Raw genomic sequence first — 18428 nt, 5'->3', positions numbered from 1 at the left:
AACAAGATGGTGACGAGAGCGGACGCCTGAGTAGGAGGCTCCCTCTCTGCAGTCGGCAGGCGTTTTGCTGAAGTGACCTAGCAACCCTCTTACCTCGATATGGGGAAGAGGAAAGGAGCCCTTCGCAGCAATCCTCCGGCTGCGATAGCGGCACCGCGTCTGGTGCAAACTACAATCGAGGGAGCGTTAGCCCGCTCGAGTGAATCTTCGGGGGCTACTTCAGGGGTAAGCCCGAATACATCGGGCGAACTCAGCCAGCACATTCGGGCGTTGTTGAGCCCGGAGCAGAGGCAGCCACCACCACAACCCGGAAGTAGTGCAGAGTCGGGAGTTCCTGAGGAAATCATGACCCCGGAAGGTACATTGATCCTCAGAGAAGGAGGACAGCCAGCTCCAATTCTATCGGGAGCTGAAGAAGATAGAGAACAGCAGCAGCTTTCCCACTCTGCAGAGGAGTTGAGAGGAGCTTCGGGAGGAAGTAACATCAACTTTGGGGTGTTGGAGAAGCCTAAGGTAATAAATATGGAGGCTTTATGGCAGGCCATATCAGTTATGGACGCTAACCTCAAACTATCTTTTTCCACTTTAAAAATTGATTATGGGACCATTCACTCTAAAGTGGAGCAACAGGGCTTGGTCCTTAAAGATATAAGTGAGAAATTAGAAAAACAGGAGTCAAGAATATCCGAAATGAAAACTTTGGATTTGGAATTGGTAAAAGAAAGATCATTTACTGCCAGGAAAATGGAAAGTTTTGAGAACCAACTAAGGAAAAATAATCTGAGACTCCTAAATTTTCCTAAATGTCCCTTAATTTCACCAATGGAGATGGTAAGAAAATACTTTAAGGAAATTTTGCTAATTCCCACAGAAAATTTGCCACCAATTGTTAGAGCTAATTATCTGCAACTAAAGAAACCTGTAGAAGTTTCCACTCCTAATGAGATTCAAGGGACAGATAATGACAACATGAATTTAACGACGTTTCTGGAGAACTCTTTAGAGGTTATAACGGAAAGGAAAACCCTGTTAATAACTCTTGCTTTAGAAAGTGATAGAGAATATATACTACGCTTGTTTTTTCGTCATATTAATGATCAATTTTTAGGCTCTAATGTTCGAATATTTCCTGATATGTCATTGAGATCTCAGAGGCGTAGGAAGGAATTCTTGGCATTACGGCCAAGAGTCCTAGCCTTGGGAGCAAATTTTATGTTGAAATTTCCTGTAAAATGTTTTGTTTCATATCAGAATAAGAATTACTTATTTTTTGAGCCTAAACAATTGATAGGATTTATAGAATCTAAAGAGCATGTAGGGCCTGTAACTGAAAATGAGTAACCTGCTATGAATGGCTGTAGCACCGCAGAAAAATGCCGCTTTCTATGTTGGATAAGATTCGTCTTATTTCTTATTTTTATTTTTTCTTAAGTCTCTCTCCAAAAGTTGTGGACTAAATAATTTGAACTATTATTGAGTAACCAAAACACTGTGTTAAGTGGAATTGGGGTTATAGTTTTGGTTTTTTTTTTTTTTTCTCTTATAATATTTTGTGTAATCTGTGTACAAGTATGTTTATTGCTTGTTTGTATTAATTAAATTGAATAAATAAATAATAATAAAAAAAAAAAGATCAATAAGGTAATCTTGAAAATGGCACGATCAACCCACTAGACTAGTCCAATCCAATAGGTTAAATCCTTCCACCAGCAAATGGAGGTAGAGATACTAGGCCTGATATTCAAAGCAATTTAAACAGTCATCACTGGTATAAGGGCTGGTGCAGCTTGGAATTCACCAGTATTTCTCAAAGTGGATCTGGTCTGGTACAGCAGGTCCCCTTGTGTAGGCCTGACTACATATGTTGCAGGATTCTAGGTTGAGTCTTTGGGCAGGTGTTAATCTTGGATATCAGAACACACTCTTTACCCACTTGAGCTTGGAGGACTTTCTCTCATTGCAACCCCACAGGCTTCAGCTTAATGAGGCTTGTTGGCAGCAGACAAAGCAGGGGGGACTGTGGCTTCACCCTTTTTTTTTTTTTTTTTTTAACTTAAGCTCCCCTGCAGTCAAAACTTTATTTATTTTTTTTTAATTCTTTATTCATTTTTAATCATTCAACAAGTGTACAATAAAAAGTGATACATAGGTTCAAAAACAACACTTTATAAATCCATCAAGATAATAACAATTGTATATATATATATAAACCCCTCCCCCACCCTCTCTTTCAATACTCTTTATCTTAATTCATTTACCTTTTTCTTATTACTTTTAAGCTTTTTTTTTTTTTCAATTATACAATCCCTCCCCCTTCCCCTCCCTTAATAACTTATGTTAAACAAATGGTGTTTATTCATTACAAAACAATGCTAATGGCTCCCATATTTTCTTAAACCTATTATAATTTCCATTTTGTATTTTATAATTTCCATTTTCCATTTATAAAGATGACATAGTGAATTCCACCAGAAATTAAAATTAAGTCTGCTGTGATCTTTCCAATTGTTAGTAATATGTTGCATGGCAACTCCTGTCATAATCAATAAACGTTTGTTATTACTTGCCGATATCTGACTCTTTTTTCTCATAGAAATGCCAAATATTACAGTATCATAAGTTAATGCTACAGGATTTTCTAATAAAGAATTTAAACTTTAAAAAAGGATCAACAACTCAGCTTTATTCTCCTGTTTTTGCAATGGGAAATAAACTTGTACCAAAGAAAAAAATATAAGGCTTCTCTAGAGTCAGAGGTGTTACTGGAGGACTGGAGAAGGGCAGATGTGGTCCTTCTCCACAAAAGTGGAAATAAGGAAAAATTAACTACATGCCCATAAGTCTGACTTCTGTGGTAAATAAATTAATGGAAATTCTTTTAAAACAGAGAATAATGAAATTTTTGGAATCCAAAATTTCTGGCCTCCATATTCAACTGTCTGTATAAATGTAGTTGTCTAAAACTAAGTTTAATCCAGAAAGAGGATACAGAGCATCTAATATAGACATCAGACATTTTTAAAAAAAATAGATTTCCCAATGCCTATCAATTCTAGGGACTTCCTGCTGATGTAACCCAAGTTAATTGTTACCATGTAAAGAAAGTACTGAGTAAACAGAGGTTTTATATCATCATATTTGGAAAGACTAACCAGAGTTTAGGATCTGTGTTGCTTTTTGAGCCTGTCTGACCTTGATATTGTGGTCTTCCTAGGGTTGGGGGTTTTTTCTTTTAAGATTGGTAAGATGAAAATACACTTTTATCATAGGTTTTACAGAAGAAGCAGCAAGACACAAAAAAGCTGGCATCCCTGTCTTCCCAAAATGAGAAACGAGTGGCAGAGCTGGAACAGAATGTGGACCACATGCGGCAACAGCAGACACAGTTGCAGAAAAAACTGCGTGAAGAGATGGAAAAAAAGAGAAAGCTGGAAGCTGAGATTCAGAGAGATCAACAACAGATTAAAGTAAGAAAGCTTCTTGTCTGTTTAGTCTGCAGTATGATTCTAATATGCTATCCTAAGAACAGAGTATCAGGATCACACTGCACTTTTTAGTCCTCAATCTTTCCTAGAAATTATGAATCGCATATAACACACACTTATAAAAGTGAAAAACTAGTGACTAGATGCACAAAACACGGTTGTTAAGACTGTGTGAACTGCTGTTGGCTGACTCTGGAACAGCGATTGATACACCAACAAACCTCCATGCAAATTATTTGCACGGAGGTTCATGGTAATCCCCATCAGATCAATTGCTCTGAGAGTGACTGACACATGCGCAGAGATGGTTTGGGGAAGCCTCTCAGTTGGAGCTTTTTTCTTTTTTAATAGCGCAGATGTTGTGCATGTGTTACACATGCACAATATCTGCCCTATTAAAAAAGAAAATGCAATGCCCCCCCTACAAACCAGCACTGGGAGAACCCCTCCATAGCAGCGAAAATTGGCAGGAGGGATGCCCACTCCCTCCTGCCAATGGCATAGGGTGAAGTGAGAGGTGATAGACTCAGGAGTAATCTTAAGAAATACTTCAAAATTGGCAAGAAAAAATTTGTTTTCCCAGCAAACTCTGTATTATGGAAACTCAAATAAGGCGGAAAGATTATTGGCGAATTACCTTAAAGTAAAGAAAAGAAGAACTAAAATTATTGCAATAAAAGATGAGAAAGGGAATACACATACACAAATTGGAAATATTTTAAATCAATTTCTAAAATTTTATAAAAGTTTATATTCTTCTGAGCCTTATGACAATAGGGAAAAAGATGGATTAGATTTTTTGAATTTAATTAATGGACCGAAAATTCCTGAGCATATAAAGAGGAGTTTAGAAGAGCCTATATCACTAAAAGAATTAGAAACAGTGTTGAAGTCTCTTAGAGTTGGATCTGCTCCAGGTGGTGATGGTTTTACGGTAGAATTTTATAAATTATTTCTTTTTTTTTCCCATGTCTTTATTCATTTTTCATCTTCCATCAAGTACACAATATTACATCAATTGAATCAAAATACTCTTTTACCTCATTTATTAAATTTATATCAGAATTTATATCATAATAGGAGTCACAGAAACGTGGTGGACTGACGACAACAAATGGGATGTGGCCATACCAGGGTACAAACTCTACAGGAGGGACAGGACACACAAGAAGGGTGGAGGAATAGCGCTTTATATAAAGGACTCCATACCTTCAACCAGGATAGAAACACCAGTAAGGGCGGACGACTTGGAATCACTATGGATTAAGCTACCTGGAGGAGCTGGAGCAGACATAAAATTGGGCCTGTACTATCGCCCACCTGGACAACCGGAAGCACTCGACCAGGACCTGGAGGCTGAGCTGAGGCAGATATGCAAAAGCGGAAGCGTGATGGTGATGGGAGACTTCAACTACCCTGGGATAGACTGGAGTATTGGACACTCAAACTGCACAAGGGAGACCAAATTCCTGGAAACCACGAGGGACTGTTTCATGGAACAGCTGGTCACGGAACCAACACGGGGTGATGCAACTCTCGACCTAATCCTCAATGGGCTAGGGGGACCTGCAAAGGAGGTGGTGGTGCTAGAACCCCTAGGAAACAGCGATCACAACATGATCCAGTGCAAGCTGGAAATTGGACCATCAAAGGTGAAAAGATCCACAGCGACAGCACTCAACTTCAAAAAAGGGAATTATGATGGCATGAGGAAATTGGTGGGAAAGAAACTCAACGGTAGCGCAAGGAAGATGGAGTCTGTAGAAAAAGCCTGGTCCCTACTCAAGGGCACGGTGCAAGAGGCACAGAACCTGTACATCCCCAGATTCAGGAAGGGGTGCAAAAAAAAACGAACAAAAAACCCAGCGTGGTTAACAACTGCAGTGAAAAAGGCGATAAGTGACAAGAAAGCATCGTTCAAAAAATGGAAAAAGGACCAAACAAAGGACAACCAAAAGGAGCACAAAGAACACCAAAGGGAGTGTCACCGTGTGGTTAGAAAAGCTAAAAGAGAATATGAGGAGAGACTGGCGGGGGAAGCAACAAACTTCAAATCGTTCTTCAGATATGTGAAGGGGAAGCAACCGGCAAGGGAAGAAGTGGGGCCATTGGATGATGGAGACAAAAAAGGAGTGGTAAAAGAGGAAAAAGAGATAGCAGACAGGTTAAATAAGTTTTTCACGTCAGTCTTCACGAGGGAGGATACATCCAATATTCCGGAACCGGAGGACATCGTAAATGGGGATCGGGATGAAAAGCTGGTCCAACTAGAGGTAAGCCAAGAGGATGTCCTCAGGCAGATAGACAGACTAAAGAGCGACAAATCGCCAGGTCCGGACGGCATTCACCCAAAGGTACTCAAGGAACTAAGGAACGTAATAGCAGAGCCACTTCGCCAAATATGTAACCTATCCTTAAAAACTGGAGAGATCCCGGAGGATTGGAAAATTGCAAATGTCACACCCATCTTCAAGAAGGGTTCAAGGGGGGACCCGGGGAACTACAGGCCGGTGAGCTTGACCTCGGTCCCGGGAAAAATGATGGAAGCACTGATTAAGGACAGTATCTGTGAACACATAGAAAACAATGGACAGCTAAAGTCGAGCCAGCACGGCTTCTGCAAGGGTAGGTCATGCCTCACAAACTTATTGTACTTCTTTGAGGGGGTAAACAGACAGGTGGATAAAGGGGAATCCATTGACATCATTTACATTGACTTTCAAAAAGCCTTTGACAAGGTACCGCACGAAAGACTGCTTAAAAAGCTGTGGAGACACGGGGTGCAAGGGGAGGTCCACCGATGGATCAAAAACTGGCTGGCAGACAGGAAACAGAGGGTTGGAGTGAAGGGCCATTACTCAGACTGGCATGGGGTCACGAGCGGAGTTCCGCAGGGGTCGGTGCTGGGACCGCTCCTGTTCAATATATTTATAAATGACCTGGAGGCGGGAACAAATTGCGAAGTTATTAAATTTGCGGATGACACCAAACTCTACCGCAGGGTTGAAACCATGGAAGACTGCGAAGATCTGCAAAGGGACCTAACGACGCTAGAAGAATGGGCCAAAAAATGGCAAATGAACTTTAACGTAGGGAAATGCAAGGTCATGCATATAGGGAAAAAGAACCCGATGTTCAGCTACAAAATGGGAGGATCACTGCTAGGAGTAAGTAACCTTGAAAGAGACCTGGGAGTGATGGTGGACACGTCTTTGAAGGCGTCGGCACAGTGCGCCACAGCCTCAAGAAAAGCAAACAAAATGTTGGGTATCATTAAGAAGGGTATCACGACCAGGACAAAGGAGGTCATCCTGCCACTGTATCGTGCAATGGTGCGACCGCATCTGGAGTACTGTGTCCAGTATTGGTCGCCGTACCTCAAAAAGGACATGGCGGTACTTGAGGGAGTCCAGAGAAGAGCAACTAAACTGATAAGAGGTATGGAAAACCTCTCATATACTGACAGACTGAAAAAGCTGGGGCTGTTCTCCCTGGAAAAGCGGAGACTTAGAGGAGACATGATAGAAACCTTCAAGATCCTGAAGGGTATAGAAAAAATAGACAGGGACAGATTTTTCAGATTATGGGGAACCACAAGTACAAGGGGGCACTCGGAAAAATTAAAAGGAGACAGGTTTAAAACAAATGCCAGAAAGTTCTTTTTCACCCAGAGGGTGGTGGACACATGGAACGCGCTTCCGGAGGCTGTGATAGGCCGGAGCATGTTACAAGGCTTCAAAGAAGGTTTGGATAGGTTCCTAGAGGATAAAGGAATTGAGGGGTACAGATAAGAGTAGCGGTAGGTTATAGGGATAGTCTGGGACCATTGCTCAGGCAATGGGCCTGATGGGCCGCCGCGGGAGCGGACCGCTGGGCGAGATGGACCTCTGGTCTGCCTCAGCGGAGGCAACTTCTTATGTTCTTAATCAACTAACTAACTAACTAACTAAGAGATGTATCATAGGTACTATTGCAGAATCTTCAACTATAGTTTTGCCGAAGCCAAATAAAGATCCTACTTTGGTTTCAAATTACAGGCCTATTTCACTAATTAATGTAGATGGAAAACTTTTAGCTAAACAAAGAAAAATGGGGAGACCCAATGATCCACAGTGAAAACAATCCACCGATGAAAACAAAAACTGTGGATACAGATGTTCTGGGGATAATTTATTAAACACTGACATATAAAACCATGAAAATTCAATTAAAAAAGTACAATGATAAAAAATACTGTGATAAAAATCCAAACGGACCCTACACGGTCCATGTTTTGGCGAACACGCCTTCCCCAGGGGTCCAATGGTTTGCAACCTCACATATAAAGAATTGGACTGAAAATAGTCTATTGTCTTTAAACATGTGAGCAAAGAACACCGCAGACAAGCTGAAGTAGCAAAAAAAAGGTGACTGCGGTGTTCTTTGCTCACATGTTTAAAGACAATAGACTATTTTCAGTCCAATTCTTTATATGTGAGGTTGCAAAACATTGGACCCCTGAGGAAGGTGTGTTCGCCAAAACACGGACCGTGTAGGGTCCGGTTAGATTTTTATCACAGTATTTTTTATCATTGTACTTTTTTTAATTGAATTTTCATGGTTTTATATGTCAGTGTTTAATAAATTATCTCCAGAACATCTGTTTCCAAACTTTTAGCTAAGACATTAGCTTTGCGTTTAGCTAAAGCTCTCCCTTTTATTATTGATATGCACCAAATTGGATTCGTTGCTAAAAGACATTCATCTAATAACACTAGATTGGCTTTTCACATGTTAAATTTAACAAAAGCCTTGAAAGATCAGGCTTTTTCTGTGTCTTTAGATGCAGAGAAAGCCTTTGATTGGGTGGAATGGACTTTCATGTACCAAGCTATGGAATGGTTTGGCATAGGCTCAGGATTTATACAAATGATTCAAACATTGTATAGCTCCCCTGCTGCAAGATTGTATATTAATAATAATTTTTCTGAACGCTTTAGTTTGCATAGGGGGGTTAGACAAGGCTGTTCCCTATCTCCTTTGCTTTTTGATATTGTTTTGGAACCCTTGTTATTAGCTAGTCAGCAAGTACAGGAGATACAGGGTATTCCTTATTCAGATCGGGAATACAAAGTCTTTGCATATGCAGATAACATACTGCTTCATTTGAGAAATCCAGAAACAACCATTCCATGCTTACTTGAATTGATTGAGAAATTTGGTAAATTTTCAGGATATAGAATAAATTGGAGTAAATCTGGAGTTCTTCCACTAAACGTGTTTTGTAAAAAAAGCTTGTTTGAGTCATTTTCTTTTGTATGGAAGGAAAGTGGATTAAAATATTTAGGAATTTGGATAAAAAATACACTAGAAGACACAATGAAAGAGAATGAAAAATCTTTATTACAAAAGGTAACAGAAATGTGTGAGCAATGGAATCCATTGCATCTGTCTTGGTGGGGGAGAGTACAAACTATTAAAATGATGATATTGCCTGTGGTTTGTTATCAAATGGGAATGTTATCAGTTTTTTTAAGGGGTCCTTTTATAAAAAGTTAAACAGTATTCTCACGAAATTTGTTTGGCTAGGTAAAACTCCTAGAATCGCTTTAGTATCTTTACAAAAACCAATTGCGGAGGGTGGGGTAAATTTTCCCAATTTCTATAGGTATCATCAAGCCTATATTTTGTGCCAGGGTATGTATTGGGTCCTCCCAGAGCTCATTGACAATACCCCAGACTGGTTGTGGTTGGAATGGCGACTCATGTTCCCTCTACGTTTATATACAACTCACACTACTAGGTCCCTTATGCAACTGGTAATAGATATATCACGAGGGAAAGACCTCAGAAGCCTGCACCATACACGGAATATTCAATTCTTGTGATGGTTTGACTCAGCAGGTTTAAATTTTCTATCATCGGTCATAATACCCTCCACACACCGATTCCCAAATTTACTTTCTGGTATATTTATCCATTCTTCTTTATAAAGCACTCGGTGTGTACAAAAGTAATGCACTTATCTGATTAAAGAATAAGGCCCTCTACGTTTATGTCATGTTCTTAGCATTAAAATGCCTAGATTATATAAAGAAAATAGAATAATAATGGATACATGGAAAACTCTGCGATATGTCAGTAATTTAACATTATTCCAATCTATAAATCGACAAATCAAACTATATGGTTAAACTCCAAGATTCAAATTGGCGGATTTAAGGTCATCTGGAAGCATTGGATGATAGCAGGCATACGGATTTTAGGTGATGTTATTTCAAATGGTAAACTGCTTGATTTTTCACAGCTGCAACATAAATATGGTCTTAATAACTCACAAAGCTTTAGATGGTTGCAGCTGAAGCAGGCCATTCAGGCAGGGTTCCCTGAGTGGAAAAAACATTTTTTTTTAAATTTCTTTATTTTTAAACTTACATCAAGTGTACAGTAAATATCAACCAAATATAATACAGCACTTGAAAAATTTTCAATATCATGCACCAAGAAGATTTAACCCCCTCCCCCCTCCCACATTCATATACAACTATTATATACCACATGAAAATAATATCTTACGACAATCATCTATATATTATTATTTTTTTTAATAATTCTTTATTCATTTTTAAAACTTTCATCAAGTACAACAATCATAATAAACACAATTAATCAGAGCACTTGCATATCTTATCATTATAATCTAAACATACAAATGTAACCCTCTCCCCACCCTCCCTCAAAGCCCTTCATTCATAATAAGAAACCTATATTTGTATCCCTCCCCCTCCCAATACTATATGGTGTATAACTAATAGAAAAATGGCATTTAATCATGACAAAAAGACGTTAATGGCTCCCAAATTTTAATAAAATTATTATAATTTCCATTTTGTATCGCTATTGATCTTTCCATTCTATATATGTGACATAATGAATTCCACCAAAAATTAAAATTCAGCCTACTATGATCTTTCCAATTATTAGTAATATGTTGGATGGCAACTCCAGTCATGATCATTAAAAGTTTATTATTACACGATGATATCTGACTCTTTTTTCTCATATACATTCCAAATATCACAGTATCATAAGATAACGCTACATGGTTTTCCAATAAACAATTTATTTGATCCCAGATTGAGTTCCAAAAGGCTAAGATATGGGGACAATAGAATAAAAGATGATCCAAAGTCCCTACCTCCAATTTACAATGCCAGCACCTATTGAACAAGGAACTATTTAATTTTGTAATCTAACTGGGGTCCAAAATGCTCTATGTAACAAAAAAAACCAAGTTTGTCTCATAGACGCTGACATTGTACATCTCATTCTCCAAGACCAAATTTGTGGCCATTGAGATGCTGAAATCTGATGCTTAATCAATGCTCCAAATATCCCTCAGACCATTTTTAGTTTTTTTTTTTAACCAAATCACTAATAGATTTATACCACTGTGCGGCCTGGTGACCCAGAAAGTCCGCCTGAAAAAATAAGAATTCCAAACTGGACTGAGTATTAAGATTTTTCCATTCAGGGAACCCCACCTGAATGGCCTGCTTCAATTGCAATCAGCAAAAACATTGTGATTTATGAAGCCCAAATTTATGTTGCAATTGTGTAAAATCCAGCAGTTTACCATTAGAGATGACATCATTTAAATTTCTAATTCCTGCAATTATCCAATGTTTCCAGACGATCTTGAAACCGCCAATTTGAATCTTGGAGTTTAGCCATATGGATTGATTAGTTGATTTACTAATAGGAATAGCTGTTAAGTTACTAACAAATCTTAAGGTTTTCCATGTATCCATTAAAATTCTGTTTTCTTTGTATAATCTATATACAGTGGTACCTTGGATTACGAGCATAATCCGTTCCAAGAGCATGCTCGTAATCCAAATGCTCGTTTATCAAAGCGAGTTTCCCCATAGGAAATAATGGAAACTCGCTTTGATGCGTTCCCCTCCCCCCGAGAACCGGCATTGCTCCCCTCGAAGGCCCCCCCCTGCGATCAGGCACCCCCCCTGCGATCCGGCACACCCCCTACCTCGAACCGGCACCCCCCCCGACATGATCCAAACCCCCCCCGACATGATTGGGCACCCCCCCCGCCACGATCCGACCCCCCGCCACGATGGGGCACCCCCCCGCCATGATCCGACATCCCCCCCGACACAATTGGGCACCCCCCGCCGCTTCTTACCCTCATCTGGGCACTCTTGAAAATCGGCCTCCTCGTCTGCTGGGCCTTGAGCATCTGAGCATGCTCAAGGCCTGCGAGTTCACGTTCTGAACGTGAATGTGAACTCGCAGGCCTTGAGCATGCTCAGATGCTCAAGGCCCAGCAGACGAGGAGGCTGATTTTCAAGAGTGCCCAGATGAGGGTAAGAAGTGGCGGGGGGGAGGGTTGCCCAATTGTGTCGGGGGGGGTGTCGGATCGTGGCAGGGGGGTGCCCAATCGTGTCGGGAGGGTCGGATCGTGGCAGGGGGGTGCCCAATCATGTCAGAGGGGGTCGGATCGTGGCGGGGGGGTGCCGGTTCGAGGCAGGGGGGGTGCCGGATCGCAGGGGGGGTGCCGGATTGCGGGGGGCGGGGGTGCTCGTAAATCGAGCCATGCTCGGTTTCCGACAATGCTACATGGTTCTCTAACAAGCAATTTATTTGATCCCAAATAGACTCCCAAAAAGCCTTAATGAATGGACAATAAAACAATAAATGATCTAAAGTTCCACGTAAGCGGGGCCTTAGGCATCCAGGCCAATCAGAGCCTTAGGACCCTTCACGATGCATCCGGGGAGAGGCCTGAGGCTCTGATTGGCCCAGGGTGTTTAAAGCCCCTCCCATAGGAGGGCCATAGGCGGGGCATTAACATTCTGGGCTAATCTTTCTGCTGCAGGGGGGGTCGCGGCTGGGATTTTAGGCAAGGGGGGTTATAGCAGTCTCTGACACTGACCAGCACCCCTGGACCACTCACTTTTTTTTGTAGCAAAAAGCTGATGCCACTTTTTTTTTTTTAATAATTCTTTATTCATTTTCATATTTTACATGAAGTGTACAAAATATTGAGTTACAACTAATGAATACACAATATCACTTTTATATCTATTACATAATATTCTGAACAAATTTTTTTTATCCCTTCTCCCACCCCCCACCCTTCAAGTACTTTCCAATCACCGTATACATATTGTATACCATATTATAACATGTTATGTAAAATTATTTTCACTACCCCCCCTCCATGTGTGCCATAAAGAAGACAAGAAAAAGAAGAAAAGAAGAAGATAAATCCTATTATTCATTCAGTACAATACTTTGTCAATGGCCCCCATATTTTTATAAATTTTGGATATGTCCCTCTTTGTATTGCTATTACTCTTTCCATTTTGAATTTATGACAAATTGTATTCCACCAAAATGTATAATTAAGGTTACTATGATTCTTCCAGTTATTGGTTATATGCTGAATGGCAACCCCTGTCATGACTAGTAAAAGCTTGTTATTTTCTGGTGAAATTTGACTTTTTTTTCTCATCATCATTCCAAATAACACTGTATCATATGATATTGCTACATGATTTTCCATCAATTTATTAATTTGTGGCCAAATTGCATTCCAAAAACTTTTAATGTAGGGACAGTGATATAGTAAATGATCCAACGTCCCAGGTTCCAGATTACAGTGCCAGCATTTATTGGACTTAGAACTATCTAATTTTTGCAAACGTGTAGGGGTCCAAAAAGCTCTATGTAATAAAAAGAACCAAGTTTGTCTCATAGATGCTGACACTGTACATCTCATTCTCCAAGACCAAATTAGTGGCCATTGAGATGCAGTAATTTGATGCTTAATCTCAATGCTCCAAATGTCTCAGACCATTTTTTGGTTTTTTATTCAAATATCCAGATATTAATTTATACCACAATGCGGCTTGATGCCCTAGGAAGTCTGCTTGGAAGCATAAGAACTCTAAACTATATTGATTATTCAATGTTTTCCATTCAGGGAACCCAACCTGAATGGCCTGCTTCAATTGCAACCATTTAAAACTTTGTGTTTTACTAAGACCAAATCTATGTTGCAATTGTGAAAATTCCAGCAGTTTACCTTCCGAAATAACATCATTCAGAGATCTAATGCCTGCAATAATCCATTCCTTCCAAAGGATTTGAGCTCCGCCAATTTTAATCTTGGAGTTTATCCATAAAGACTGATTAGTTGACTTGTTTATTGGGACAGGTGTTAATTTACTAATAAACCTCAACGTTTTCCAAGTATCCATTAATATCTTATTTTCTCTATATCTTCTAGGCATGTTGATACTTGGAAGATGAACTAAATTTAGGGGAAACATAAGGCGCCATTCCAAATATAACCAATCCGGTGCATTATCTATCAGTTCTGGGAGGATCCAATACATACCCTGACGTAAAATATAGGCTTGATGGTACCTATAAAAATTTGGAAAATTTATCCCTCCCTCCTTAATTGATTTTTGCAAAGATACCAAAGCTATTCTATGCGTTTTACCAAGCCAAAGAAATTTCGTTAAAATGCAATTAAGCTTTTTATAAAAGGACCCCTGAAAATAAATAGGTATCATACTCATTTGGTAGCAAACTACAGGCAAGATCATCATTTTAATAGTTTGAACTCTCCCCCACCAAGAAAGATGTAACGGATTCCATTGCTCACATAACTCTGTAACTCTTTTCAATACAAATTTTTCATTTTCTTTTACTGTATCTTCAATTGTATTTTTAACTTGAATGCCAAGATATTTAAATCCTTCTTCTTTCCATATGAATGGAAAAGCGTCAAATAATCCTTTTACACAATGAACATTTAAAGGTATAAGTTCAGACTTACTCCAATTAATTTTATAACCTGAAAATTTGCCAAACATATCAATTAATTCCAATAGACAAGATAAGGTAGACTCTGGATTCCTCAAATAAAGTAAAATATCATCCGCATAAGCCGAAATTTTATATTCCATATCAGAATATGGAATACCCTGTATCCCCCTTGCTTGCTGTATTTCTAACAATAAGGGTTCTAATACAACATCAAATAACAAAGGAGATAAAGGACAACCTTGTCTAACTCCCCTCTGCAATTGAAAACCATCAGATATCATATTATTAATATTTAATCTTGCAATCGGGAAGCTATACAATGTTTTTACCATTTGTATAAATCCAGAACCTATACCAAACCATTCTAAAGCCTGATACATAAAATTCCATTCTACCCTATCAAACGCTTTTTCTGCATCCAAGGAAACTGTAAAAGCCGGTTCATCCATTTTTTTTGATAAATTTAACATATGAAACAATAATCTAGAGTTATTAGAGGAATGTCTTTTAGCAACGAAACCCATCTGATGCGTGTCTATAATATGTGGGAGAGCTTTGGCTAATCTCAAAGCCAAAATTTTCACCAAAAGTTTATTATCCACATTTATTAAAGATATAGGCCTGTAGTCTGAAACCAAAGTAGGATCTTTATTTGGCTTAGGCAAAACAATTACTATTGATTCAGCCATAGTACCTTTAATATCACCTTTTATAAGTTGTGTCTGATATAAATTTAGTAAATATGGAGAAAGGACATTTTGAAATGTTTTATAAAATTCTACTGTATAACCATCACCACCTGGAGCGGATCCAACTCTAAGAGATCTCAACGCTGTTTCTAATTCTTTTAATGATATAGGTTCATCTAAACTCCGTTTTATATGATCAGGAACCTTATGTCCAATAATTAAATCTAAAAAATTTTTACCATATTTTTGCCTCTCCAAATAAGGCTCGGAAGAATACAGGTCCTTATAAAATTTTAGAAATTGCTTTAAAATTATATCCGTTTGATTGGTTATTATACCATTATCATCTTTTATCCCATTAATGTTAGTTCTTCTTTTTTTTGCTTTAAGATAATTTGCCAATAATCTTCCCGCCTTATTAGAATTTCCATAATACATTGTCTGTTTGGAAAACAAGTCTCTTATCATTTTTGAAGCTAATTTGTTATATTTACCTTTTGCTTACAAAAGAGCTTGTAATACATCATGTTCCCATTTGCTTACCAATTTAGTTTCTAGTATTTTAATTTCTTTTTCTAACTCTATATACTGTTTTTTAATCTGTTTCCTAACAAAAGCCGAATATGATATAATATGACCTCTCATTGTCGCTTTAAAAGTGTCCCATACATTTTCAATAGATGTATCTTCCACTAAATTAATTTGAAAGAAATCACTAATTTGTGTTTTAAAATTTTCCAAAAAGTTTTCATCCACAAGCAATGCATTATCAAATCTCCAAAGAGGTCTTCTATTTTCTAATTGATCTAATTGTAAATCTATCCATACTCCCGCATGATCCGAAATGATAATGGGATCAATGGAAGCCTTAATCACTTGCTGCACCTTATGTGATGAAATAAAAATATAATCTATTCTTGAAAATGATTTATGAACCTGTGAACAAAATGAAAATTCCTGGTCATTAAAATGAAGAATACGCCATATATCCTTCAAATCACATGATTGAACCAAATTATCTAAACCTAAAGATTTTATACTGTTACCTGGTTTTTTATCCATTAATGGATCCATTACAGCATTAAAATCTCCAGCCACCACTAAATTAGAAGCAGCCAGTGGTAACAACATACTCTGCAATTTTTTAAAGAATTCTGATTGATTCGAATTAGGGGCATATATATTGAACAACGTCAGGGCATTATTTCCCATACTTATATCAACATGTAGCCATCTTCCATGTGGGTCCGAATTTACTATCTTAAAATTGGCCATACACTTTTTATTTATAAGAACTGCTACTCCTGCTTTTTTACCCTCTGCTGGAGCAAAAAAACATTCTTTCACCCACCCACCCGTTAGTTTCTGTGATTCCTTTATATTAAGATGTGTCTCCTGCAGACAATAAACATCCGCGTTTTGCTTCTTTAACAATGATAATACCTTTTTCCTTTTGATTACATGATTCAGGCCATTGACATTAATAGAAAATATCTTAAAAGACATAATATATTTTATACTCCTTATCATAATCTTCCTCTTCCCTTCTTCCATAACTAAGATCTAAAAAACTTCTCCCCATGGCACACATTCTTACCTCCAAATTACCCAATCCCTTATTAATCTTTTCCTTAATCATCCTAGTAATATCTTTAATACCCACCTTCTTCCCACCCCTCCCTCCCCAATATAATGACTGCTTAAGGACACACATTGGACAGTAATCCCAACTTCCCCCCTCCCTCCCAGGCAACCAATATTTATTAATAACCCCTTTATCCTTTATTGAGACAAACTCACTACCTCTCCACAATATATCTAATTATATCTCTCTTCTAATCATAAAACCTTTTTTCTTTTTTTTTTTTTTCCATTTTAAAGTAATTAATTTCTCTATCTATTATTTAACCTTTAGTCACATAACCATATTTATTTCCTAACATTCCATTAATGCATTTTTATCATTTCACCAATCTCTAATTCATTCCCCCAACATTTTATTTCATTCAAGAAAATTCTATCATAGTCATATATTTAATAAAAAGTATCATTTTCCTATATCTTATATTATCTAATCCATCTTCTCCTATTCTCCTTTAAATATCCAACAACAAATATCCATCTCTTCATATATTTCTGTTAAAAAAAAACAAACTTGAATTTTATAAGTTTTTATCCTCTATTTGTATTTAAACATTTGTATTTCATTTTCAAAATCATTTTTCCCCCCCTTTTTATATTTCCTCTTCTCCAAATTAAATCCAATCTTTTTAAAACTATATTATCACAACATTAATCTTTACATTCCTTCAGCTACCAATAAATTCTTATGTATCTTTCTTTTATATTATTCATTTTCCTTTCCTTTACTTGCATTTAAATATCATATAACTTGTCCTTTCTATCATTAGTCCATTCTGCAATCTTTTCCTTATTGTCCTTTCATTCTTTACTTTCTCCTTTTCTGACTTATTAAATAAACTGAACTTTCATATTTATTTCTTATCTCCATCCATCCACTCTTAAAGACTTTTGACTGCCAATTGTCATTCATTTTTTTTTTTTAATAATATCCTTTTAGTCTATCAGTCCTGCTTTCTTCTTCTTCACATCTATTTATTTTCCTATTCAGTCTTCACTTTTCCTTTTGTGTTAATTTGTCCAGTCCTTTAATCCTTCTTGTTCATTCTTTACTCCAACCATCCATCTTTCAGTCTCCTAAAAGTTCAGTCTAATAACTTCACTTTAATGTCTTTCCAGTCTATCCTTCTTTCTACTTTCTTCTTTACATTCTTTTATTTTCTTTTTCACTTGTTCATTTTTATTTCCTGTTCTTTGTTGCATATTCTTCTTTTTCCAACAAACAAACGTCCCATAGTTCTTTATATTTAATTTTTTGTTCAATATCCACCAATCCAGTCTTAGTATTTATCCCTTCATTTCAACACCCATTGTGCTAAAATGACATAGGTTCTGATTTTGAAAGAAAGGTCTTTAGTTTTTCCGGATCAACAAAATACAAAGATTTATCCCCACAAGATACCCTCATTTTTGCTGGGTAATATAACCCATACTTATATCCTTTTTCCTTTAATTGAGATCTCAGATCAAGGAATTTCTTCCTAATATTTGCTGTATTTTTAGCAAAGTCTGGTAAAAACCATATTTTGGATCCTTTATAGTTTAAGTTTTTATCTTTTTTGGCAGCATTTAAAATTTCTATTGCTTGCTGGTATCTTAACATCTTGAATATTAATGGTCTTGGTCTCCCTTGATTTTCCAGACTCTTTATTGGAATCCTGTGTGCCCGTTCTATTTCCAAAGGCTGTTTGAAATCCAACTGCAATAATCTAGGAATTAAATTTTCTAAAAATTGCTGAGCCATTTTCCAAATATACATAGACAAATGGAAGTA

General features: G+C 37.6%; 1 protein-coding gene across 3 annotated transcripts in view; it reads left to right on the top strand.

The window, feature by feature from the left end:
• KIF27 (kinesin family member 27) overlaps window positions 1–18428 on the top strand; it is a 253192-nt gene that overhangs the window by 111120 nt on the left and 123644 nt on the right. For all 3 annotated transcript variants that reach the window (XM_033927630.1, XM_033927611.1, XM_033927620.1), the window contains one exon: window positions 3270–3467. In XM_033927630.1, coding sequence (XP_033783521.1) covers window positions 3270–3467 — 198 coding nt within the window. The remainder of the gene's footprint in view (window positions 1–3269; window positions 3468–18428) is intronic.

The sequence above is a fragment of the Geotrypetes seraphini genome, chromosome 1 (assembly GCF_902459505.1).
Source record: "Geotrypetes seraphini chromosome 1, aGeoSer1.1, whole genome shotgun sequence".
Lineage (NCBI taxonomy): Eukaryota > Metazoa > Chordata > Amphibia > Gymnophiona > Dermophiidae > Geotrypetes > Geotrypetes seraphini.
The sequence above is the reverse complement of the archived record's forward strand: the minus strand, read 5'-3'. Positions and strand labels throughout refer to the sequence as shown.